Raw genomic sequence first — 27,845 nt, 5'->3', positions numbered from 1 at the left:
ACTCCAGTAGACGGGGAAGGAGAGCAGCCTACTCCAGTGGACGGGGAAGGAGAGGAGCCTACTCCAGTGGACGGGGAAGGAGAGCAGCCTACTCCAGTGGACGGGGAAGGAGAGCAGCCTACTCCCGTGGACGGGGAAGGAGAGCAGCCTACTCCAGTGGACGGGAGAGAGAAAGCAACACCATAGCCAGGTAAGACAGAAACACAGTACCTAGAGCTAATTTAAATGACATTGAATATTCTGTAGAAAACAACATATCATAGAATCCATGTCGTAGGATATTGATTGCTTGGTTCTGAACTCGCAGATCCAGCCCTCTGCCAGGGGAGACGAGACGACCCCTCAGTCCAACAACACTGATCCCAGGATGACTAATGGAGCCCAGAGACTTCAGACCACATCGCCAGACAGACAGACAGACAGACAGACATGACTAATCTATCCAGTGACTTGATCTGTAGTCTCTCAGGAAGGCCAGAGGACCTGTGGTTGATGTTTTTAATAGTTCTGACTGTCTCAGTAAACAGCCTGACATTGATGTTCTGACTGTCTCAGTAAACACAGCCTGACATTGATGTTCTGACTGTCTCAGTAAACAGCCTGACATTAATGTCTGACTGTTTCAGTAAACAGCCTGACATTGATGTTCTGACTGCTCAGTAAACAGCCTGACATTGATGTTCTGACTGTCTCAGTAAACAGCCTGACATTGAAAGTAAACAGCCTGACATTAATGTTCTGACTGTCTCAGTAAACAGCCTGACATTGATGTTCTGACTGTTTCAGTAAACAGCCTGACATTAATGTTCTCTGTCTCAGTAAACAGCCTGACATTGATGTTCTGACTGTTTCAGTAAACAGCCTGACATTGATGTTCTGACTGTTTCAGTAAACAGCCTGACATTAATGTCTGACTGTTTCAGTAAACAGCCTGACATTGATGTCTGACTGTCTCAGTAAACAGCCCATTGATGTTCTGACTGTCTCAGTAAACATGACATTAATGTTCTGACTGTCTCAGTAAACAGCCTGACATTGATGTTCTGACTGTTTCAGTAAACAGCCTGACATTAATGTTCTGACTGTCTCAGTAAACAGCCTGACATTGATGTTCTGACTGTTTCAGTAAACAGCCTGACATTAATGTTCTGACTGTCTCAGTAAACAGCCTGACATTAATGTTCTGACTGTCTCAGTAAACAGCCTGACATTGATGTTCTGACTGTCTCAGTAAACAGCCTGACATTAATGTTTAACTGTTGGCAGATGTTGTTTTACAGTTGTGTGACGTCATATATACATACACATTGAAATAATTGTTATTGTTCTTCAATAAAATGTTTTAAATCTGCCCCAGTGGTTTTATGATTTATTTTTATGACTGTGTAGGAAGTTAGTGAAGGAGAGGAGGAGAGGAGGAGAGGAGGAGAGGCCAGACACAGACACAGGATGGTTATGATACAAGAAGACAATACTTTATTGGGACAAAGTAGCAAAACACAGTCCTCAACAACACTGGCTAGGCAGTGACCTGTGATGTCACAAACAAGGAGGTCAGGGTTCTAAGGTCATTCTCAGAGAAAGGGAGGCATCAGCAAAATAATACCCAGGCTCCATTGAACAAATCAGGTCACCTGGCTTGACCTCTCACCTTCACCATTTAAGCCCCACTCCCGGGTTTGTGACATGAGGGTTGATTGATAGCAGCAGATACTGCTGTTTGATTGGAGGAGAGTACTGTACATGGGAGTCACTGATAATCACTGTTATCGGAGGTCGTTACTAACCCTAAGGGCTGATCTAGAACCAGATCACCCTGCACCACTCTAAGCCTGACCACCAGGCAGAGAGAGTACAAAACTGATCCTAGGTCAGTGTCTATAGAAGTAACAGGATCCTATAGGGTGAGTCCCAACGGTACCCTATTCCCTATAGAGTGCACTACACTCATTACCAGGGTGTCATATAGTGCACTATAAAGGCAATAGGGAGCCATTTGGGGATTAGCCATGGAGGAGCAACCAGGTCGTCATGGAGAGGAAATACTAAAGAATCACACAGATTAACACTCAGGAGCAATCCCAAATAACACCCTGTACACTATATAGTACACTAGACTGGTCTAGAGCCCTATAGTATACTAGACTGGAATAGAGCCCTATAGTATACTAGAGTAGAGCCCTATGTAGTACACTAGACTGGACTAGAGCCCTATAGTATACTAGACTAGAGCCCTATATAGTACACTAGACTGGACTAGAGCCCTATATAGTACACTAGACTGGACTAGAGCCCTATAGTATACTAGACTAGAGCCCTATATAGTACACTAGACTAGACTAGAGCCCTATAGTATACTGGTCTAGAGCCCTATATAGTACACTAGACTGGTCTAGAGCCCTATAGTATACTAGACTGGAATAGAGCCCTATAGTATACTAGACTAGAGCCCTATGTAGTACACTAGACTGGACTAGAGCACTATAGTATACTGGTCTAGAGCCCTATATAGTACACTAGACTGGTCTAGAGCCCTATACTATACTAGACTGGAATAGTGCCCTATAGAATACTAGACTAGAGCCCTATGTAGTACACTAGACTGGACTAGAGCCCTATAGTATACTAGACTAGAGCCCTATATAGTACACTAGACTGGTCTAGAGCCCTATAGTATACTAGAGTAGAGCCCTATGTAGTACACTAGACTGGTCTAGAGCCCTATAGAATACTAGACTAGAGCTATATATAGTACACTAGACTGGACTTAGAGCCCTATAGTAAACTAGACTTAGCCCTATGTAGTACACTAAACTGGACTAGAGCCCTATAGTATACTAGACTAGAGCCCTATGTAGTACACTAGACTGGACTAGAGCCCTATAGTATACTAGACTAGAGCCCTATGTAGTACACTAGACTGGACTAGAGCCCTATAGTGTACTGGACTAGAGCCCTATACAGTACACTGGAATAGAGCCCTATGCATTAGACTGGAATAGAGCCATATGCAGTAGACTGGAATAGAGCACTATGCAGTAGACTGGAATAGAGCCCTATAGTATACTAGACTAGATCCCTATGCATTAGACTGGACTAGAGCCCTATGCAGTAGACTAGAATAGAGCCCTATGCAGTAGACTGGAATAGATCCCTATAGTATACTAGACTAGAGCCCTATGTAGTACACTTGACTGGAATAGAGCCCTATGCAGTAGACTGGAATAGAGCCCTATACTATTCTAGACTAGAGCCCTATGTAGTACACTTGACTGGAATAGAGCCCTATGCAGTATACTGGAATAGAGCCCTATGCAGTAGACTGGAATAGATCCCTATAGTATACTAGACTAGAGCCCTATGTAGTGCACTTGACTGGAATAGAGCCCTATGCAGTAGACTGGAATAGAGCCCTATACTATTCTAGACTAGAGTCCTATGTAGTACACTTGACTGGAATAGAGCCCTATGCGTTAGACTCGACTAGAGCCCTATGCAGTAGACTGGAATAGAGCCCTATAGTATACTAGACTAGAGCCTTATAGTATACTAGACTAGAGCCCTATGCATTAGACTGGACTAGAGCCCTATGCAGTAGACTGGAATAGAGCCCTATAGTATACTAGACTAGAGACCTATGCAGTAGACTTGACTGGAATAGAGCCCTATGCGTTAGACTCGACTAGAGCCCTATGCAGTAGACTGGACTAGAGCCCTATGCAGTAGACTAGACTAGAGCCCTATGCAGTAGACTGGACTAGAGCCCTATGCAGTAGACTGGACTAGAGCCCTATGCAGTAGACTGGACTAGAGCCCTATGCAGTAGACTGGAATAGAGCCCTATAGTATACTAGACTAGAGCCCTATAGTATACTAGACTAGAGCCCTATAGTATACTAGACTAGAGCCCTATAGTATACTAGACTAGAGCCCTATAGTAGACTAGACTAGAGCCCTATAGTATACTAGACTAGAGCCCTAGAGCCCTATGCAGTAGACTAGACTAGAGCCCTATGCAGTAGACTGGAGATAGAGCCCTATAGTATACTAGACTAGAGCCCTATGCAGTAGACTGGAACTAGAGCCCTATGCAGTAGACTAGAATAGAGCCCTATGCAGTAGACTGGAATAGAGCCCTATATTATACTAGACCAGAGCCCTATGCAGTAGACTGGAATAGAGCCCTATAGTATACTAGACTAGAGCCCTATGCAGTAGACTAGAATAGAGCCCTATGCAGTAGACTGGAATAGAGCCCTATAGTATACTAGACTAGAGCCCTATAGTATACTAGACTAGAGCCCTATGCAATAGACTAGACTAGAGCCCTATAGTATACTAGACTAGAGCCCTATGCGTTAGACTGGACTAGAGCCCTATGCAGTAGACTAGAATAGAGCCCTATGCAGTAGACTAGAGAATAGACCAGAGCCCTATGCAGTAGACTGGAATAGAGCCCTATAGTATACTAGACTAGAGCCCTATGCAGTAGACTAGAATAGAGCCCTATGCAGTAGACTGGAATAGAGCCCTATAGTATACTAGACTAGAGCCCTATGCAGTAGACTGGAATAGAGCCATATGCAGTAGACTGGAATAGAGCCCTATGCAGTAGACTGCAATAGAGCCCTATAGTATACTAGACTAGAGCCCTATACTATACTAGACTAGAGCCCTATGCAGTAGACTGGAATAGAGCCCTATGCAGTATACTGGAATAGAGCCCTATGCAGTAGACTGCAATAGAGCCCTATAGTATACTAGACTAGAGCCCTATGTAGTACACTTGACTGGAATAGATCCCTATAGTATACTAGACTAGAGCCCTATAGTATACTAGACTAGAAACCTATGCAGTAGACTGGAATAGAGCTCTATGCAGTAGACTGGACTAGAGCCCTATGCAGTAGACTGGAATAGAGCCCTATGCAATAGACTGGAATAGAGCCCTATGCGTTAGACTCGACTAGAGCCCTATGCAGTAGACTGGAATAGAGCCCTATGCAGTAGACTGGAATAGAGCCCTATGCAGTAGACTGGAATAGAGCCCTATAGTATACTAGACTAGAGCCCTATAGTATACTAGACTAGAGCCCTATGCAGTAGACTGGAATAGAGCCCTATGCAGTAGACTGGAATAGAGCCCTATAGTATACTAGACTAGAGCCCTATAGTATACTAGACTAGAGCCCTATGCAGTAGACTGGAATAGAGCACTATGCTGTAGACTGGAATAGAGCCCTATAGTATACTAGACTAGAGACCTATGTAGTACACTTGACTGGAATAGAGCCCTATGCGTTAGACTCGACTAGAGCCCTATGCAGTAGACTGGAATAGACCCCTATAGTATACTAGACTAGAGCCCTATAGTATACTAGACTAGAGCCCTATGCATTAGACTGGACTAGAGCCCTATGCAGTAGACTGGAATAGAGCCCTATAGTATACTAGACTAGAGACCTATGCAGTAGACTTGACTGGAATAGAGCCCTATGCGTTAGACTGGACTAGAGCCCTATGCAGTAGACTGGACTAGAGCCCTATAGTATACTAGACTAGAGCCCTATGCAGTAGACTGGACTAGAGCCCTATGCAGTAGACTAGACTAGAGCCCTATGCAGTAGACTGGACTAGAGCCCTATGCAGTAGACTGGAATAGAGCCCTATAGTATACTAGACTAGAGCCCTATAGTATACTAGACTAGAGCCCTATAGTATACTAGACTAGAGCCCTATAGTATACTAGACTAGAGCCCTATAGTATACTAGACTAGAGCCCTATGCGTTAGACTCGACTAGAGCCCTATGCAGTAGACTAGAATAGAGCCCTATGCAGTAGACTGGAATAGAGCCCTATATTATACTAGACCAGAGCCCTATGCAGTAGACTGGAATAGAGCCCTATAGTATACTAGACTAGAGCCCTATGCAGTAGACTAGAATAGAGCCCTATGCAGTAGACTGGAATAGAGCCCTATAGTATACTAGACTAGAGCCCTATGCAGTAGACTAGAATAGAGCCCTATGCAGTAGACTGGAATAGAGCCCTATAGTATACTAGACTAGAGCCCTATAGTATACTAGACTGGAGCCCTATGCAGTAGACTGGACTAGAGCCCTATGCAATAGACTGGAATAGAGCCCTATGCAGTAGACTGGAATAGAGCCATATGCAGTAGACTGGAATAGAGCCCTATGCAGTAGACTGCAATAGAGCCCTATAGTATACTAGACTAGAGCCCTATAGTATACTAGACTAGAGCCCTATGCAGTAGACAGGAATAGAGCCCTATGCAGTATACTGGAATAGAGCCCTATGCAATAGACTGCAATAGAGCCCTATAGTATACTAGACTAGAGCCCTATGTAGTACACTTGACTGGAATAGATCCCTATAGTATACTAGACTAGAGCCCTATATTATACTAGACTAGAAACCTATGCAGTAGACTGGAATAGAGCTCTATGCAGTAGACTGGACTAGAGCCCTATGCAGTATACTGGAATAGAGCCCTATGCGTTAGACTCGACTAGAGCCCTATGCAGTAGACTGGAATAGAGCCCTATGCAGTAGACTGGAATAGAGCCCTATGCAGTAGACTGGAATAGAGCCCTATAGTATACTAGACTAGAGCCCTATAGTATACTAGACTAGAGCCCTATGCAGTAGACTGGAATAGAGCCCTATGCAGTAGACTGGAATAGAGCCCTATAGTATACTAGACTAGAGCCCTATAGTATACTAGACTAGAGCCCTATGCAGTAGACTGGAATAGAGCACTATGCAGTAGACTGGAATAGAGCCCTATAGTATACTAGACTAGAGCCCTATGCAGTAGACTGGAATAGAGCTCCATGCAGTAGACTGGAATAGAGCCCTATAGTATACTAGACTAGAGCCCTATGCAGTAGACTGGAATAGCTATAGTATACTCGACTAGAGCCCTATGCAGTAGACTGGACTAGAGCCCTATGCAGTAGACTGGAATAGAGCTCTATGCAGTAGACTGGACTAGAGCCCTATGCAGTATACTGGAATAGAGCTCCATGCAGTAGACTGGAATAGAGCCCTATAGTATACTAGACTAGAGCCCTATGCAGTAGACTGGAATAGCTATAGTATACTCGACTAGAGCCCTATGCAGTAGACTGGACTAGAGCCCTATGCAGTAGACTAGACTAGAGCCCTATAGTATACTAGACTAGAGCCCTATGCAGTAGACTAGACTAGAGCCCTATAGTATACTAGACTAGAGCCCTATGCAGTAGACTGGACTAGAGCCCTATGCAGTAGACTGGAATAGAGCCCTATGCAGTAGACTGGAATAGAGCCCTATGCAGTAGACTACATAATGAACAGTGTGCTATTTGAGACTCATCTTCAGATTAATTAGACACACCCCCTCAGAGAAGAGAGAGAAGTGTCTGTCTGCCTACACCAGAAATACTGACAGGACAGAGAGGTGTCTGTCTGCCTACACCAGAAATACTGACAGGACAGAGAGGTGTCTGTCTGCCTACACCAGAAATACTGTCAGGACAGAGAGGTGTCTGTCTGCCTACACCAGAAATACTGACAGGACAGAGAGGTGTCTGTCTGCCTACACCAGAAATACTGACAGGACAGAGAGGTGTCTGTCTGCCTACACCAGAAATACTGACAGGACAGAGAGGTGTCTGTCTGCCTACACCAGAAATACTGTCAGGACAGAGAGGTGTCTGTCTGCCTACACCAGAAATACTGACAGGACAGAGAGGTGTCTGTCTGCCTACACCAGAAATACTGACAGGACAGAGAGGTGTCTGTCTGCCTACACCAGAAATACTGACAGGACAGGACAGAGAGGTGAGATAGAGTGTGTATAGTGTGAGTGTAGTGTGTGTGTGTGTGTGTGTGTATAGTGTCTGTGTGTATGCATCTCTACATGTGTTTATGTTAGAAGACATTGTCTATGTTCCAAATGTCTCCACTCAGAGCGTTGGCGGCTCCCTGCAATGTCCAGGTGAACAGGGCTAGTTGCCGTCGGAAAAGGGCCTCGTTGAAGCGCCTGGGGTCGGAGGTCAGTAGAGAAAGGTGTTCGGTGAGAGCACTCAGAGTGTGTTCCCCCCGACCGTGCATAACGTGACGGAACGGAGTCTCAACCACAGACACGTACTGGGACAGGAAGTAATACTCTACCTGTAGAGACACGTTACACACATTACATACTGTAATTATATATATATTATATAAAAACACACATTATCTGAGGAAGTCATTGAGATACACACTACCGGCCAAAAGTTTGGGGTCACTTACAAATATCCTTGTTTTTGAAAGAAAAGCACTTTTGTTGTCCATTAAAATAACATCAAATTGATCAGAAATACAGTGTAGACATTGTTAATGTTTTAAATGACTGTTGTAGCTGGAAACAATTTGATGTTATTTTAATGGACAAAAAAAATGTGCTTTTCTTTCAAAAACAAGGATATTTGTAAGTGACCCCAAACTTTTGGCCGGTAGTGTGTATGAACACACACACATTACATATATACAAACATACAATATATATATATACATATACATAAATATATATATATACATACACATAACCATTATCTATCTATATATATAAACCCTCACACACACACACATTACATATATACAGTACCAGTCAAAAGTTTGGACACACCTACTCATTCCAGGGGTTTTTCTTTATTTCTACTATTTTAGAATAATAGTGAAGACATCAAAACTATGACACATATGGAATCGTGTAGTAACTGAAAAAGTGTTAAACATATTTGAGATTCTTCAAAGTAGCCACCCTTTGCCTTGATGACAGCTTTTCACACTCCTGGCATTCTCTCAACCAGCTTCATGAGGAATGGTCTTCCTACAGTCTTGAAGGAGTTCCCACATATGCTGAGCACTTGTTGGCTGCTTTTCCTTCACTCTGCGGTACAACTCATCCCGAACCATCTCAATTGTATAAAATAAAGAAAAACCCTTAAATGAGTAGGTATGTCCAAACGTTTGACTGGTATACACAGACCACCAGAGAGACAGAGAATCAGACAGACAGAGACAGACACAGCTATCCCCTACCTACCCTCATCATGCGTGTGTTGTAGATACGCGTCATAGTCTCGTCCTGTACATCAGAGTTCAGTATGGCCTCCTGCAGGGTCTCAGCTGCTCTGCTGTAGTCTCCTCTAGCACTGAACACCCACTGAGGAGAGAGACCACGAGCCTGGAGGGAGAGGGAGAAGTGTTAGACTAATAGCCCTCCTTAGCCATCCCACTTGGGGAGTGTCCCTCGGTGGGGGACTGTCCCTCCAAAACAGAGCAACTAGTGTAGGGACAGATTAATAACCCTATGGAATGGGACATCACTAGTGTAGGGACAGATTAATAACCCTATGGAATGGGACATCACTAGTGTAGGGACAGATTAATAACCCTATGGAATGGGACATCACTAGTGTAGGGACAGATTAATAACCCTATGGAATGGGACATCACTAGTGTAGAGACAGATTAATAACCCTATGGAATGGGACATCACTAGTGTAGAGACAGATAAATAACCCTATGGAATGGGACATCACTAGTGTAGAGACAGATTAATAACCCTATGGAATGGGACATCACTAGTGTAGTTAGAGATAAATAACCCTATGGAATGGGACATCACTAGTGTAGGGACAGATTAATAACCCTATGGAATGGGACATCACTAGTGTAGTTAGAGATACATAACCCTTTGGAATGGGACATCACTAGTGTAGAGACAGATTAACAACCCTATGGAATGGGACATCACTAGTGTAGAGACAGATTAATAACCCTATGGAATGGGACATCACTAGTGTAGAGACAGATTAATAACCCTATGGAATGGGACATCACTAGTGTAGTTAGAGATAAATAACCCTATGGAATGGGACATCACTAGTGTAGTTAGAGATAAATAACCCTATGGAATGGGACATCACTAGTGTAGTTAGAGATAAATAACCCTATGGAATGGGACATCACTAGTGTAGGGACAGATTAATAACCCTATGGAATGGGACATCACTAGTGTAGGGACATATTAATAACCCTATGGAATGGGACATCACTAGTGTAGAGACAGATAAATAACCCTATGGAATGGGACATCACTAGTGTAGGGACAGATTAATAACCCTTTGGAATGTGACATCACTAGTGTAGAGACAGATTAATAACCCTATGGAATGGGACATCACTAGTGTAGGGACAGATTAATAACCCTATGGAATGGGACATCACTAGTGTAGGGACATATTAATAACCCTATGGAATGGGACATCACTAGTGTAGAGACAGATAAATAACCCTATGGAATGGGACATCACTAGTGTAGGGACAGATTAATAACCCTATGGAATGGGACATCACTAGTGTAGAGACAGATTAATAACCCTATGGAATGGGACATCACTAGTGTAGTTAAAGATAAATAACCCTATGGAATGGGACATCACTAGTGTAGAGACAGATTAATAACCCTATGGAATGGGACATCACTAGTGTAGAGACAGATTAATAACCCTATGGAATGGGACATCACTAGTGTAGAGACAGATTAATAACCCTATGGAATGGGACATCACTAGTGTAGAGACAGATTAATAACCCTATGGAATGGGACATCACTAGTGTAGGGACAGATAAATAACCCTATGGAATGGGACATCACTAGTGTAGTTAAAGATAAATAACCCTATGGAATGGGACATCACTAGTGTAGGGACAGATTAATAACCCTATGGAATGGGACATCACTAGTGTAGGGACAGATTAATAACCCTATGGAATGGGACATCACTAGTGTAGAGACAGATTAATAACCCTATGGAATGGGACATCACTAGTGTAGTTAAAGATAAATAACCCTATGGAATGGGACATCACTAGTGTAGGGACAGATAAATAACCCTATGGAATGGGACATCACTAGTGTAGGGACAGATTAATAACCCTATGGAATGGGACATCACTAGTGTAGGGACAGATAAATAACCCTATGGAATGGGACATCACTAGTGTAGGGACAGATTAATAACCCTATGGAATGGGACATCACTAGTGTAGGGACAGATTAATTAACCCTATGGAATGGGACATCACTAGTGTAGTTAGAGATAAATAACCCTATGGAATGGGACATCACTAGTGTAGTTAGAGATAAATAACCCTATGGAATGGGACATCACTAGTGTAGTTAGAGATAAATAACCCTATGGAATGGGACATCACTAGTGTAGGGACAGATTAATAACCCAATGGAATGGGACATCACTAGTGTAGGGACAGATAAATAACCCTATGGAATGGGACATCACTAGTGTAGGGACAGATTAATAACCCTATGGAATGGGACATCACTAGTGTAGGGACAGATTAATAACCCTATGGAATGGGACATCACTAGTGTAGGGACAGATTAATAACCCTATGGAATGGGACATCACTAGTGTAGGGACAGATAAATAACCCTATGGAATGGGACATCACTAGTGTAGGGACAGATAAATAACCCTATGGAATGGGACATCACTAGTGTAGGGACAGATAAATAACCCTATGGAATGGGACATCACTAGTGTAGAGACAGATTAATAACCCTATGGAATGGGACATCACTAGTGTAGTTAAAGATAAATAACCCTATGGAATGGGACATCACTAGTGTAGAGACAGATTAATAACCCTATGGAATGGGACATCACTAGTGTAGGGACATATTAATAACCCTATGGAATGGGACATCACTAGTGTAGAGACAGATTAATAACCCTATGGAATGGGACATCACTAGTGTAGTTAAAGATAAATAACCCTATGGAATGGGACATCACTAGTGTAGAGACAGATTAATAACCCTATGGAATGGGACATCACTAGTGTAGGGACAGATTAATAACCCTATGGAATGGGACATCACTAGTGTAGAGACAGATTAATAACCCTATGGAATGGGACATCACTAGTGTAGTGGGACAGATTAATAACCCTATGGAATGGGACATCACTAGTGTAGGGACAGATTAATAACCCTATGGAATGGGACATCACTAGTGTAGGGACAGATTAATAACCCTATGGAATGGGACATCACTAGTGTAGGGACAGATTAATAACCCTATGGAATGGGACATCACTAGTGTAGGGACAGATTAATAACCCTATGGAATGGGACATCACTAGTGTAGGGACAGATTAATAACCCTATGGAATGGGACATCACTAGTGTAGAGACAGATTAATAACCCTATGGAATGGGACATCACTAGTGTAGAGACAGATTAATAACCCTATGGAATGGGACATCACTAGTGTAGAGACAGATTAATAACCCTATGGAATGGGACATCACTAGTGTAGGGACAGATAAATAACCCTATGGAATGGGACATCACTAGTGTAGTTAAAGATAAATAACCCTATGGAATGGGACATCACTAGTGTAGGGACAGATTAATAACCCTATGGAATGGGACATCACTAGTGTAGGGACAGATTAATAACCCTATGGAATGGGACATCACTAGTGTAGAGACAGATTAATAACCCTATGGAATGGGACATCACTAGTGTAGTTAAAGATAAATAACCCTATGGAATGGGACATCACTAGTGTAGGGACAGATAAATAACCCTATGGAATGGGACATCACTAGTGTAGGGACAGATTAATAACCCTATGGAATGGGACATCACTAGTGTAGGGACAGATAAATAACCCTATGGAATGGGACATCACTAGTGTAGGGACAGATTAATAACCCTATGGAATGGGACATCACTAGTGTAGGGACAGATTAATTAACCCTATGGAATGGGACATCACTAGTGTAGTTAGAGATAAATAACCCTATGGAATGGGACATCACTAGTGTAGTTAGAGATAAATAACCCTATGGAATGGGACATCACTAGTGTAGTTAGAGATAAATAACCCTATGGAATGGGACATCACTAGTGTAGGGACAGATTAATAACCCAATGGAATGGGACATCACTAGTGTAGGGACAGATAAATAACCCTATGGAATGGGACATCACTAGTGTAGGGACAGATTAATAACCCTATGGAATGGGACATCACTAGTGTAGGGACAGATTAATAACCCTATGGAATGGGACATCACTAGTGTAGAGACAGATAAATAACCCTATGGAATGGGACATCACTAGTGTAGAGACAGATTAATAACCCTATGGAATGGGACATCACTAGTGTAGTTAGAGATAAATAACCCTATGGAATGGGACATCACTAGTGTAGGGACAGATTAATAACCCTATGGAATGGGACATCACTAGTGTAGAGACAGATTAATAACCCTATGGAATGGGACATCACTAGTGTAGAGACAGATAAATAACCCTATGGAATGGGACATCACTAGTGTAGGGACAGATTAATAACCCTTTGGAATGGGACATCACTAGTGTAGAGACAGATTAATAACCCTATGGAATGGGACATCACTAGTGTAGGGACAGATTAATAACCCTATGGAATGGGACATCACTAGTGTAGGGACATATTAATAACCCTATGGAATGGGACATCACTAGTGTAGAGACAGATAAATAACCCTATGGAATGGGACATCACTAGTGTAGGGACAGATTAATAACCCTATGGAATGGGACATCACTAGTGTAGAGACAGATTAATAACCCTATGGAATGGGACATCACTAGTGTAGTTAAAGATAAATAACCCTATGGAATGGGACATCACTAGTGTAGAGACAGATTAATAACCCTATGGAATGGGACATCACTAGTGTAGAGACAGATTAATAACCCTATGGAATGGGACATCACTAGTGTAGAGACAGATTAATAACCCTATGGAATGGGACATCACTAGTGTAGAGACAGATTAATAACCCTATGGAATGGGACATCACTAGTGTAGTTAAAGATAAATAACCCTATGGAATGGGACATCACTAGTGTAGTTAGAGATAAATAACCCTATGGAATGGGACATCACTAGTGTAGTTAGAGATAAATAACCCTATGGAATGGGACATCACTAGTGTAGGGACAGATTAATAACCCTATGGAATGGGACATCACTAGTGTAGGGACAGATAAATAACCCTATGGAATGGGACATCACTAGTGTAGGGACAGATTAATAACCCTATGGAATGGGACATCACTAGTGTAGGGACAGATTAATAACCCTATGGAATGGGACATCACTAGTGTAGGGACAGATTAATAACCCTATGGAATGGGACATCACTAGTGTAGGGACAGATAAATAACCCTATGGAATGGGACATCACTAGTGTAGGGACAGATAAATAACCCTATGGAATGGGACATCACTAGTGTAGTTAAAGATAAATAACCCTATGGAATGGGACATCACTAGTGTAGAGACAGATTAATAACCCTATGGAATGGGACATCACTAGTGTAGTTAAAGATAAATAACCATATGGAATGGGACATCACTAGTGTAGAGACAGATTAATAACCCTATGGAATGGGACATCACTAGTGTAGGGACAGATTAATAACCCTATGGAATGGGACATCACTAGTGTAGAGACAGATTAATAACCCTATGGAATGGGACATCACTAGTGTAGGGACAGATTAATAACCCTATGGAATGGGACATCACTAGTGTAGGGACAGATTAATAACCCTATGGAATGGGACATCACTAGTGTAGGGACAGATTAATAACCCTATGGAATGGGACATCACTAGTGTAGGGACAGATTAATAACCCTATGGAATGGGACATCACTAGTGTAGGGACAGATTAATAACCCTATGGAATGGGACATCACTAGTGTAGGGACAGATTAATAACCCTATGGAATGGGACATCACTAGTGTAGAGACAGATAAATAACCCTATGGAATGGGACATCACTAGTGTAGAGACAGATTAATAACCCTATGGAATGGGACATCACTAGTGTAGTTAGAGATAAATAACCCTATGGAATGGGACATCACTAGTGTAGGGACAGATTAATAACCCTATGGAATGGGACATCACTAGTGTAGAGACAGATTAATAACCCTATGGAATGGGACATCACTAGTGTAGGGACAGATTAATTAACCCTATGGAATGGGACATCACTAGTGTAGTTAGAGATACATAACCCTTTGGAATGGGAAATCACTAGTGTAGAGACAGATTAACAACCCTATGGAATGGGACATCACTAGTGTAGAGACAGATTAATAACCCTATGGAATGGGACATCACTAGTGTAGAGACAGATTAATAACCCTATGGAATGGGACATCACTAGTGTAGTTAGAGATAAATAACCCTATGGAATGGGACATCACTAGTGTAGTTAGAGATAAATAACCCTATGGAATGGGACATCACTAGTGTAGGGACAGATTATTAACCCTATGGAATGGGACATCACTAGTGTAGGGACATATTAATAACCCTATGGAATGGGACATCACTAGTGTAGAGACAGATAAATAACCCTATGGAATGGGACATCACTAGTGTAGGGACAGATTAATAACCCTTTGGAATGGGACATCACTAGTGTAGAGACAGATTAATAACCCTATGGAATGGGACATCACTAGTGTAGGGACAGATTAATAACCCTATGGAATGGGACATCACTAGTGTAGGGACATATTAATAACCCTATGGAATGGGACATCACTAGTGTAGAGACAGATAAATAACCCTATGGAATGGGACATCACTAGTGTAGGGACAGATTAATAACCCTATGGAATGGGACATCACTAGTGTAGTTAAAGATAAATAACCCTATGGAATGGGACATCACTAGTGTAGAGACAGATAAATAACCCTTTGGAATGGGACATCACTAGTGTAGAGACAGATTAATAACCCTTTGGAATGGGACATCACTAGTGTAGGGACAGATTAATAACCCTATGGAATGGGACATCACTAGTGTAGAGACAGATTAATAACCCTATGGAATGGGACATCACTAGTGTAGGGACAGATAAATAACCCTATGGAATGGGACATCACTAGTGTAGTTAAAGATAAATAACCCTATGGAATGGGACATCACTAGTGTAGTTAAAGATAAATAACCCTATGGAATGGGACATCACTAGTGTAGGGACAGATAAATAACCCTATGGAATGGGACATCACTAGTGTAGGGACAGATTAATAACCCTATGGAATGGGACATCACTAGTGTAGGGACAGATAAATAACCCTATGGAATGGGACATCACTAGTGTAGTTAAAGATAAATAACCCTATGGAATGGGACATCACTAGTGTAGAGACAGATTAATAACCCTATGGAATGGGACATCACTAGTGTAGTTAAAGATAAATAACCCTATGGAATGGGACATCACTAGTGTAGGGACAGATTAATAACCCTATGGAATGGGACATCACTAGTGTAGGGACAGATTAATTAACCTTATGGAATGGGACATCACTAGTGTAGTTAGAGATAAATAACCCTATGGAATGGGACATCACTAGTGTAGTTAGAGATAAATAACCCTATGGAATGGGACATCACTAGTGTAGTTAGAGATAAATAACCCTATGGAATGGGACATCACTAGTGTAGGGACAGATTAATAACCCTATGGAATGGGACATCACTAGTGTAGGGACAGATAAATAACCCTATGGAATGGGACATCACTAGTGTAGGGACAGATTAATAACCCTATGGAATGGGACATCACTAGTGTAGGGACAGATTAATAACCCTATGGAATGGGACATCACTAGTGTAGGGACAGATAAATAACCCTATGGAATGGGACATCACTAGTGTAGGGACAGATAAATAACCCTATGGAATGGGACATCACTAGTGTAGTTAAAGATAAATAACCCTATGGAATGGGACATCACTAGTGTAGAGACAGATTAATAACCCTATGGAATGGGACATCACTAGTGTAGGGACAGATTAATAACCCTATGGAATGGGACATCACTAGTGTAGGGACAGATTAATAACCCTATGGAATGGGACATCACTAGTGTAGAGACAGATAAATAACCCTATGGAATGGGACATCACTAGTGTAGAGACAGATTAATAACCCTATGGAATGGGACATCACTAGTGTAGTTAGAGATAAATAACCCTATGGAATGGGACATCACTAGTGTAGGGACAGATTAATAACCCTATGGAATGGGACATCACTAGTGTAGAGACAGATTAATAACCCTATGGAATGGGACATCACTAGTGTAGGGACAGATTAATTAACCCTATGGAATGGGACATCACTAGTGTAGTTAGAGATACATAACCCTTTGGAATGGGACATCACTAGTGTAGAGACAGATTAACAACCCTATGGAATGGGACATCACTAGTGTAGAGACAGATTAATAACCCTATGGAATGGGACATCACTAGTGTAGAGACAGATTAATAACCCTATGGAATGGGACATCACTAGTGTAGTTAGAGATAAATAACCCTATGGAATGGGACATCACTAGTGTAGTTAGAGATAAATAACCCTATGGAATGGGACATCACTAGTGTAGTTAGAGATAAATAACCCTATGGAATGGGACATCACTAGTGTAGAGACAGATTAATAACCCTATGGAATGGGACATCACTAGTGTAGGGACAGATTAATAACCCTATGGAATGGGACATCACTAGTGTAGGGACAGATTAATAACCCTATGGAATGGGACATCACTAGTGTAGAGACAGATAAATAACCCTATGGAATGGGACATCACTAGTGTAGAGACAAATTAATAACCCTATGGAATGGGACATCACTAGTGTAGTTAGAGATAAATAACCCTATGGAATGGGACATCACTAGTGTAGGGACAGATTAATAACCCTATGGAATGGGACATCACTAGTGTAGAGACAGATTAATAACCCTATGGAATGGGACATCACTAGTGTAGGGACAGATTAATTAACCCTATGGAATGGGACATCACTAGTGTAGTTAGAGATATATAACCCTTTGGAATGGGACATCACTAGTGTAGAGACAGATTAACAACCCTATGGAATGGGACATCACTAGTGTAGAGACAGATTAATAACCCTATGGAATGGGACATCACTAGTGTAGAGACAGATTAATAACCCTATGGAATGGGACATCACTAGTGTAGTTAGAGATAAATAACCCTATGGAATGGGACATCACTAGTGTAGTTAGAGATAAATAACCCTATGGAATGGGACATCACTAGTGTAGTTAGAGATAAATAACCCTATGGAATGGGACATCACTAGTGTAGGGACAGATTAATAACCCTATGGAATGGGACATCACTAGTGTAGGGACAGATTAATAACCCTATGGAATGGGACATCACTAGTGTAGGGACATATTAATAACCCTATGGAATGGGACATCACTAGTGTAGAGACAGATAAATAACCCTATGGAATGGGACAACACTAGTGTAGGGACAGATTAATAACCCTATGGAATGGGACATCACTAGTGTAGAGACAGATTAATAACCCTATGGAATGGGACATCACTAGTGTAGTTAAAGATAAATAACCCTATGGAATGGGACATCACTAGTGTAGAGACAGATTAATAACCCTATGGAATGGGACATCACTAGTGTAGAGACAGATTAATAACCCTATGGAATGGGACATCACTAGTATAGAGAAAGATTATTAAGCCTATGGAATGGGACATCACTAGTGTAGAGACATATTAATAACCCTATGGAATGGGACATCACTAGTGTAGGGACAGATTAATAACCCTATGGAATGGGACATCACTAGTGTAGGGACAGATAAATAACCCTATGGAATGGGACATCACTAGTGTAGTTAAAGATAAATAACCCTATGGAATGGGACATCACTAGTGTAGTTAAAGATAAATAACCCTATGGAATGGGACATCACTAGTGTAGGGACAGATTAATAACCCTATGGAATGGGACATCACTAGTGTAGAGACAGATAAATAACCCTATGGAATGGGACATCACTAGTGTAGGGACAGATTAATTAACCCTATGGAATGGGACATCACTAGTGTAGTTAAAGATAAATAACCCTATGGAATGGGACATCACTTCTGCACATCAGAAACTGCCAGCTGATACCACACAATTCATTGACAACGAGCCTTGTGTTTTTCACAATGCCTGTACATGTCGTCAGTAATATCTTTCAGTATATTTGTCATGCAACAAGTACATACTCTATTTTTGATATAGTACATTTATTGGAACTTTCTCCGAATATTAGAACAAAATAATAAAAAAATATATATATACATAAAACATTTTTACGAACAAACAGACATAAATTAAACACAAAAACTCTTCAATTTAAACTTCAATTAATGAATTACGTCCAACACATGGAACGTACAGTGTAATCCTGAGAGCACCACCATTCTGAGTAAATCCTTGCAAAATAGAATCAGGTTCTAGATCATTTAGTTCCCACACTTTGTAGAACTGATCTGTTTTTGTAATGTACATGTCAGATATTCCAATGGCAAATAAATTCATTAAAAATCCTATAATGTGATTTTCTGGATTTGTTTTTCTCATTTTGTCTGTCATAGTTGAAGTGTACCTATGATGAAAATTACAGGCCTCTCTTATCTTTTTAAGTGGGAGAACTTTGGTGGCTGACTAAATGAAGTGTACCTATGATGAAAATTACCCGCCTCTCTCATCAAATACAAAAAAGTATTTAGTCAGCCAATTGTAAGCAGCTTGGTTTGAAGAAATCAACTGTTGGAGCAATTATTAGGAAATGGAAGACATACAAGACCACTGATAATCTCCCTCGATCTGGGGCTCCAAGCAAGATCTCACCCCGTGGGGTCAAAATGATCACAAGAACGGTGAGCAAAAATCCCCAGAACTACACGGGGGGACCTAGTGAATGACCTGCAGAGAGATGGGACCAAAGTAACAAAGCCTACCATCAGTAACACACTACGCCGCCAGGGACTCAAATCCTGCAGTGCCAGACGTGTCCCCCTGCTTAGGCCAGTACATGTCCAGGTCCGTCTGAAGTTTGCTAGAGAGCATTTGGGTGATCCAGAAGAAGATTGGGAGAATGTCGTAATGGTCAGATGAAACCAAAATATAACTTTTTGGTTAAAACTCAACTCGTCAGGTTTGGAGGACAAAGAATGCTGCGTTGCATCCAAAAAACACCATACCTACCTACTGTGAAGCATGGGGGTGGAAACATCATGCTTTGGGGCTGTTTTTCTGCAAAGGGACCAGGGTGACTGAACCGTGTAAAGGAAAGAATGAATGGGGCCATGTATCGTGAGATTTTGAGTGAAAACCTCCTTCCATCAGCAAGGGCATTGAAGATGAAATGTGGCTGGGTCTTTCAGCATGACAATGATCCCAAACACACTGCCCGGGCAACGAAGGAGTGGCTCCGTAAGAAGCATTTCAAGGTCCTGGAGTGGCCTAGCTAGTCTCCAGATCTCAACCCCATAGAAAATCTTTGGAGGGAGTTGAAAGTCTGTGTTGCCCAGCAACAGCCCCAAAACATCAATACTCTAGAGGAGATCTGCATGGAGGAATGGGCCAAAATACCAGCAACAGTGTGTGAAAACCTTGTGAAGACTTACAGAAAACGTTTGACCTCTGTCATTGCCAACAAAGCCTATATAACAAAGTATTGAGATAAACTTTTGTTATTGACCAAATACTTATTTCCCACCATAATTTGCAAATAAATTTATTAAAAATCCTTTTCTCATTTTGTCTGTCATAGTTGAAGTGTACCTATGATGAAAATTACAGGCCTCTCTCATCTTTTTAAGTGGGAGAACTTGCACAATTGGTGGCTGACTAAATACTTTTTTGCCCCATAGTATGTGTTCTAAAAATGTTCCTTAAATTCTAGAGAGACCACGAGCCCGGAGGGAGGAGAGAGACCACGAGCCCAGAGGGAGGAGAGAGACAACGAGCCCGGAGGGAGGAGGGAGGCCACGAGCCCGGAGGGAGGAGGGAGGCCACGAGCCCGGAGGGAGGAGAGAGACAACGAGCCCGGAGGGAGGAGAGAGACAACGAGTCCGGAGGGAGGAGAGAGACAACGAGCCCGGAGGGTGGTGGGAGACTACGAGCCCGGAGGGGGGAGGGAGACCACGAGCCCGGAGGGGGGAGGGAGACCACGAGCCCGGAGGGGGGAGGGAGGTCACGAGCCCGGAGGGGGGAGGGAGATCACGAGCCTGGAGGGGGAGGGAGACCATGAGCCCGGAGGGGGAGGGAGACCACGAGCCCGGAGGGTGGAGAGAGACCATGAGCCCGGAGGGGGAGGGAGACCACGAGCCTGGAGGGAGGAGGGTTAGTGTGTTCATACCTGAAGCTCGGCAGAGTGCTTGTTGAGCTGGGCGCTGAACTGCAGTGCAGTATGGGAATAGGTAGTGATGCGTAGAGGCAGGATGTGGTCGTGAGCCAATCGCAGCACCATCAGACCAACCAGCTCTCCTAGGCTCCGCCCTACGACCCCCAGACGACCCCCCAGGACTTCCTGGAGTCGCCCGGAGGTGTCCAATGGGGTGTTGACAAACGGGTAGGGGCGGGAGTCCTGAAGAGACACACACACACACTATTTGAATCATCACTGAAACATTGTAGCATTCAAGAGAAAGACCCTGGAGAAAGAAAAGCATGTAGAAAGAGGAGTGAGTTTGGAGGAGATGTAGAAGGAGGGAGAGGTGAGAGAAGAGGTAGAGGGAGAGTTGAGAGAAGAGGTAGAGGGAGAGGTGAGAGAAGAGGTAGAGGGAGAGGTGAGAGAAGAGGTAGAGGGAGAGGTGAGAGAAGAGGTAGAGGGAGAGGTGAGAGAAGAGGGAGAGGTGAGAGAAGAGATAGAAGGAGAGGTGAGAGAAGAGGTAGAGGGAGAGGTGAGAGAAGAGGTAGAGGGAGAGGTGAGAGAAGAGGTAGAGGGAGAGGTGAGAGAAGAGGGAGAGGTGAGAGAAGAGAGAGGGAGAGGTGAGAGAAGAGGTAGAGGGAGAGGTGAGAGAAGAGGTAGAGGGAGAGGTGAGAGAAGAGATAGAGGGAGAGGTGAGAGAAGAGATAGAAGGAGAGGTGAGAGAAGAGATAGAGGGAGAGGTGAGAGAAGAGGTAGAGGGAGAGGTGAGAGAAGAGGTAGAGGGGGGGTGAGATAAGAGGTAGAGAGAGAGTTGAGAGGAGATGTAGAGAGAGGGGTGAGTTTAGAGGAGAAGTAGAGAGAGAGGTGATAGGAGAGGAGAGCTAGGGAGAGCGGTGAGAGAAGAGAGAGATGAAAGGAGAGATATAGAGAGAGGTGAGTTTAGATGAGAGGTAGAAAGAGATGTGAGTTTAGATGAGAGAAGAGGGAGAGGTGAGAGAAGAGATAGAAGGAGAGGTGAGAGAAGAGGTAGAGGGAGAGGTGAGAGAAGAGGTAGAGGGAGAGGTGAGAGAAGAGGTAGAGGGAGAGGTGAGAGAAGAGGGAGAGGTGAGAGAAGAGAGAGGGAGAGGTGAGAGAAGAGGTAGAGGGAGAGGTGAGAGAAGAGGTAGAGGGAGAGGTGAGAGAAGAGATAGAGGGAGAGGTGAGAGAAGAGATAGAGGGAGAGGTGAGAGAAGAGATAGAGGGAGAGGTGAGAGAAGAGGTAGAGGGAGAGGTGAGAGGAGATGTAGAGAGAGGGGTGAGTTTAGAGGAGAGGTAGAGAGGGGTGAAAGGAGAGGTAGAGAGAGATGTGAGTTTAGATGAGAGGGAGAGAGAGAGGTGAGTTTAGAGGAGAGGGAGAGAGAGAGGTGAGAGAGGTGAAAGGAGAGATATAGAGAGAGGTGAGTTTAGATGAGAGGTAGAGAGAGAGGTGAGTTTAGAGGAGAGGTAGAGAGAGGGGTGAGTTTAGAGGAGAGGTAGAGAGAGAGGTGAAAGGAGAGGTAGAGAGAGAGGTGAAAGGAGAGATAGAGAGAGATGTTAGTTTAGAGGAGAGGTAGAGAGAGAGGTGAAAGGAGAGGTAGAGAGAGAGGTGAAAGGAGAGATAGAGAGAGATGTTAGTTTAGAGGAGAGGTAGAGTGAGAGGTGAGTTTAAAGGAGAGTTCGAGAGAGAGGTGAAAGGAGAGATAGAGAGAGGGGTGAGTTTAGAGGAGAGGTAGAGAGAGAGGTGAAAGGAGAGGTAGAGAGAGAGGTGAAAGGAGAGATAGAGAGAGATGTTAGTTTAGAGGAGAGGTAGAGTGAGAGGTGAGTTTAAAGGAGAGTTAGAGAGAGGTGAGAGGAGAGGTAGAGAGAGAGGTGAGAGGAGAGGTACAGAGAGAGTTGAGTTAAGAGGAGAGGTAGAGAGAGGTGAGAGTAGAGGTAGAGAGAGAGGTGAGTTTAGAGGAAATATAGAGAGAGAGGTGAGTTTAGAGGAGAGGTAGAGAGAGAGGTGAGAGGAGAGGTAGAGAGGTGAGAGGAAGGGTTGTACCTCATTGAAGCGTAGCTCCATAGCAGGAACTCCTCCAAAGGCTGTGAAACTATATGCCCCGCTGTTCAGGTACAATGGCTTAATACTGGATGAGAGAGAGAAACAGAGAGTTAGTATCACCTATACACCCCACTGTTCAGATATGATGGCTTAATACTAGAGGAGAGAGGAGAGAGGGGGAGGGAGAGAAGAGAGGGGAGGAGAGAGGGGGAGGGAGAGAGACAGAGAGAAATAGAAAGTCTGTATGTTAAAGACAAGGAAGAATTGAAAGTAAAAGATAGGAGTTACCCACATCTTCCAGCTGCCCCCCTCTTTCTCTGCCTGGCTGTAGATGGTCTGGCCTGTGTGTTTAGGATGCTCCACCTGTGTGTGTGTGTGTGTGTGTGTGTGTGTGTGTGTGTGTGTGTGTGTGTGTGTGTGTGTGTGTGTGTGTGTGTGTGTGTGTGTGTGTGTGTACACACACAGACGTTATACATGATTCACACTGTACATATGATAAACACACACAAAGGTAGAGTATATTTAGTAGAATATAGACAATGGAAAGTTACCTGTTTGATGGCTGATTCTATTAGATCGATCAGTAGAGGACTAGTGTAGGCTGACAGGTTATCATCACCTGAGACAACAACACAGATTCTCATTATATGAAATTAACATCGGATTTATTTATCATATATATTTAACATCATCTATATTCAACATCTATTTTCATCAAATATATTCAACATCGATATTCAACATTATATGTAATTAACATTAGATGAATTTATCATATTTATTTAACATATATATTTATTATCATATATATTTAACATATATATTTATTATATATATTTATCATATATATTTATAATCATATATATATTTATTATCATATACAGTGGGGACAACAAGTATTTGATACACTGCCGATTTTGCAGGGTTTCCTACTTACAAAGCATGTAGAGGTCTGTAATTTTTTTATCATAGGTACACTTCAACTGTGAGAGACGGAATCTAAAACAAAAATCCAGAAAATCACATTGTATGATTTTTAAGTAATTAATTTGCATTTTATTGCATGACATAAGTATTTGATACATCAGAAAAGCAGAACTTAATATTTGGTACAGAAACATTTGTTTGCAATTACAGAGATCATACGTTTCCTGTAGTTCTTGACCAGGTTTGCACACACTACAGAAGGGATTTTGACCCACTCCTCCATACAGACCTTCTCCAGATCCTTCAGGTTTCGGGGCTGTCGTTGGGCAATACAGACTTTCAGCTCCCTCCAAAGATGTTCTATTGGGTTCAGGTCTGGAGACTGGCTAGGCCACTACAGGACCTTGAGATGCTTCTTACGGAGCCACTCCTTAGTTGCCCTTGCTCTGTGTTTCGGGTCGTTGTCATGCTGGAAGACCCAGCCACGACCCATCTTCAATGCTCTTACTGAGGGAAGGAGGTTGTTGGCCAAGATCTCGCGATACATGGCCCCATCCATCCTCCCCTCAATACGGTGCAGTCATCCTGTCCCCTTTGCAGAAAAGCATCCCCAAAGAATGATGTTTCCACCTCCATGCTTCAGGGTTGGGATGGTGTCTTGGGGTTGTACTCATCCTTCTTCTTCCTCCAAACACGGCGAATGGAGTTTAGACCAAAAAGCTCTATTTTTGTCTCATCAGACCACATGACCTTCTCCCATTCCTCCTCTGGATCATCCAGATGGTCATTGGGAGACTTCAGACAGACCTGGACATGCGCTGGCTTGAGCAGGGGGACCTTGCGTGCGCTGCAGGATTTTAATCCATGACGGCGTAGTGTGTTACTAATGGTTTTCTTTGAGACTGAGCTCTCTTCAGGTCATTGAGCAGGTCCCACGAGGTGAGATCTTGCATGGAGCCCCAGATTGAGGGTGATTGACCATCATCTTGAACTTCTTCCATTTTCTAATAATTGCGCCAACAGTTGTTGCCTTCTCACCAAGCTGCTTGCCTATTGTCCTGTAGCCCATCCCAGCCTTGTGCAGATCTACAATTTAACCCTGATGTCCTTACACAGCTCTCTGGTCTTGGCCATTGTGGAGAGGTTGGAGTATGTTTGATTGAGTGTGTGGACAGGTGTCTTTTATACAGGTAACGAGTTCAAACAGGTGCAGTTAATACAGGTAATGAGTGGAGAACAGGAGGGCTTCTTAAAGAAAAACTAACAGGTCTGTGAGAGCCGGAATTCTTACTGGTTGTTAGGTGATCAAATACTTATGTGATGCAATAAAATGCTAATTAATTACTTACTTTTTCTCTCACAGTTGAAGTGTACCTATAATTTAAAAAATTACAGACCTCTACATGCTTTGTAAGTAGGAAAACCTGCAAAATCGGCAGTGTATCAAATACTCCCCACTGTATATTTAACATCATATATATTTATTATCATATATATTTATTATTATCATATATATTTATTATCATATATATTTATTATCATATATATTTATTATCATATATATTTATTATCATATATATTTAACATCATATATATTTATTATCATACATATATATTTAATGTATATATTTAACATCGATATTCAACATTATATGTAATTAACATCAGATGTATTTATCATATATATTTAACTAAATGTTTTTTCAAATTCTATATTCAACATGATATATATTTAACAAAATATATATTTAATATCATGTGTATTTATCAGACATATTTAACATCATAAAATGTAACGTCATTCAGAAAGTATTCAGACTCCTTGACATTTTCCACATTTTGTTACGTTACAGCCTTGTTCTTGTTCTAAAATGGATGAATTCGTGTTTTCCGCTCATCCATCTACACACCATAATAAAAAATTAAATTAAAAAAAATCGAAATTGTAGCGAATTTGATATATATAAATATATAAAATATAAAAAACTGAAATATAACATTTAGGTGGGCCTGGGAGGGCATATGCCCACCCATTTGGGAGCTAGGCCCAGCCAATCAGAATGAGTTTTTCCCTATAAAATGGCTTTATTATAGACAGAAATGCCCCACCCCCTCAGATGATTCAGCAGGTGAAGAACCCAGATGGGTAAACGTAGTCTGCAGTTGGACACACTGTTAAATTCTCTAAAACGACATTGGAGGTGGCTTATGGTAGAGAAATTACAATTCAATGCTCTGGTGGACATTCCTGCAGACAGCATGCCAATTGCACGCTCCCTCAAAACAGGAGATATCTGTGGCATTGTGTTGTGTGAAAAAACTTCACATTTTAGAGTGGCCTTTTATTGTCCCCAGCACAAGGTGCACCTGTGTAAATACATTTGCGGAAAACATTTTAGAGAAATAAGCATTTTGTGAATATGGAAACTTTCTGGGATGTTTTATTTCAGATCATGAAGCATGGGACCAACACTTTACATGTTGTGTTTATAGTGTTGTTCAGTGTATATTTCACATCATATGTTCAACATTGTAACAATGTTATGCCGTGGCTCTTTGTTTTACCCATAACCGCCTGGTCCAGACTGAAGTACGCCACAGCCTTCAGGTGTAGCATGGACAGGTAACCCTGGCAACCATAGGAGAGGTAAGAGAGGTTCAGGATAATACATGGACAGACAGAGGTAGAGAAAGAACAATAGAGATATCGAGAGAGAGAGATATCGAGAGAGAGAGATATCGAGAGAGAGAGAGAGAGAGAGAGAGCAAGAGAAAGCGAGGAAGAGAGGAAGAGAGAGAGCAAGAGAGAGGGTGTGATAAAGGTAGAGAGAGAGAGAGAGAGAGAGAGAGAGAGAGAGAGAAAGAGAGAAAGAGAGAGAGAGAGAAAGAGAGATGGGGCTGGCCTCAATCGACTGGTCGATTGTTTGGGCGTTAGGTTGTTGGTCGACCAAGATTGTTTTAGTCGAGCTGTAAGAAATATATAATTATATATATATATATATATATATATATATATATATATATAAACAGTACCAGTCATAAGTTTCGACACACCTACTCATTTAAGGGTTTTTCTTTATTTTGACTATTTTCTGCCTTGTTGAATAGTAGTGAAGACATATGGAATCATGTAGTAACCAAAAAAATTTTAAACAAATAAAACTATATTGTCACGCCTTGGTCATTGTATTTTGTGTTTTTGTCATATGTTTGGGTAGGCCAGGGTGTGACATGGGTTTATATGTTATGTTTCGTATTGGGGTTTGTATTATTTGGGATTGCGGCTGATTAGGGGTGTGGTATAGGCTTGGCTGCCTGAGGCGATTCTCAATTAGAGTCAGGTGCTTTCGTTGTCTCTGATTGGGAACCGTATTTAGGCAGCCTGAGTTTCGCTTGGTATTTCGTGGGTGTTTGTTCCTGTCTCTGTGTAGTTCACCAGATAGGCTGTATTTAGGTTTCACGTTCTGTT

The 27,845-nt window shown here is 42.2% G+C and overlaps 2 protein-coding genes across 6 annotated transcripts in view; one reads left to right on the top strand and one right to left on the bottom strand.

Annotated features, from left to right (window-relative positions):
* The window catches only part of LOC115105764 (neurofibromin-like), a 195,687-nt gene that overhangs the window by 50,844 nt on the left and 116,998 nt on the right, over positions 1 to 27,845 (top strand). The gene's annotated exons all lie outside the window — the stretch shown is intronic.
* tfr2 (transferrin receptor 2) overlaps positions 4,428 to 27,845 on the bottom strand; it is an 85,070-nt gene continuing 61,652 nt past the window's right edge. For all 3 annotated transcript variants that reach the window (XM_065007416.1, XM_065007417.1, XM_065007418.1), the window contains exons 12-18: positions 26,942 to 27,005; positions 24,001 to 24,068; positions 23,742 to 23,812; positions 23,450 to 23,534; positions 21,379 to 21,606; positions 9,099 to 9,239; positions 4,428 to 8,182 (exon numbers count right to left, since the gene is read on the bottom strand). In XM_065007416.1, the coding sequence (XP_064863488.1) occupies positions 7,940 to 8,182; positions 9,099 to 9,239; positions 21,379 to 21,606; positions 23,450 to 23,534; positions 23,742 to 23,812; positions 24,001 to 24,068; positions 26,942 to 27,005 (900 nt within the window). In that variant the 3' untranslated portion in view covers positions 4,428 to 7,939. The remainder of the gene's footprint in view (positions 8,183 to 9,098; positions 9,240 to 21,378; positions 21,607 to 23,449; positions 23,535 to 23,741; positions 23,813 to 24,000; positions 24,069 to 26,941; positions 27,006 to 27,845) is intronic.

Source organism: Oncorhynchus nerka, linkage group LG22 (assembly GCF_034236695.1).
Source record: "Oncorhynchus nerka isolate Pitt River linkage group LG22, Oner_Uvic_2.0, whole genome shotgun sequence".
NCBI classification, from domain to species: domain Eukaryota; kingdom Metazoa; phylum Chordata; class Actinopteri; order Salmoniformes; family Salmonidae; genus Oncorhynchus; species Oncorhynchus nerka.
The sequence above is the reverse complement of the archived record's forward strand: the minus strand, read 5'-3'. Positions and strand labels throughout refer to the sequence as shown.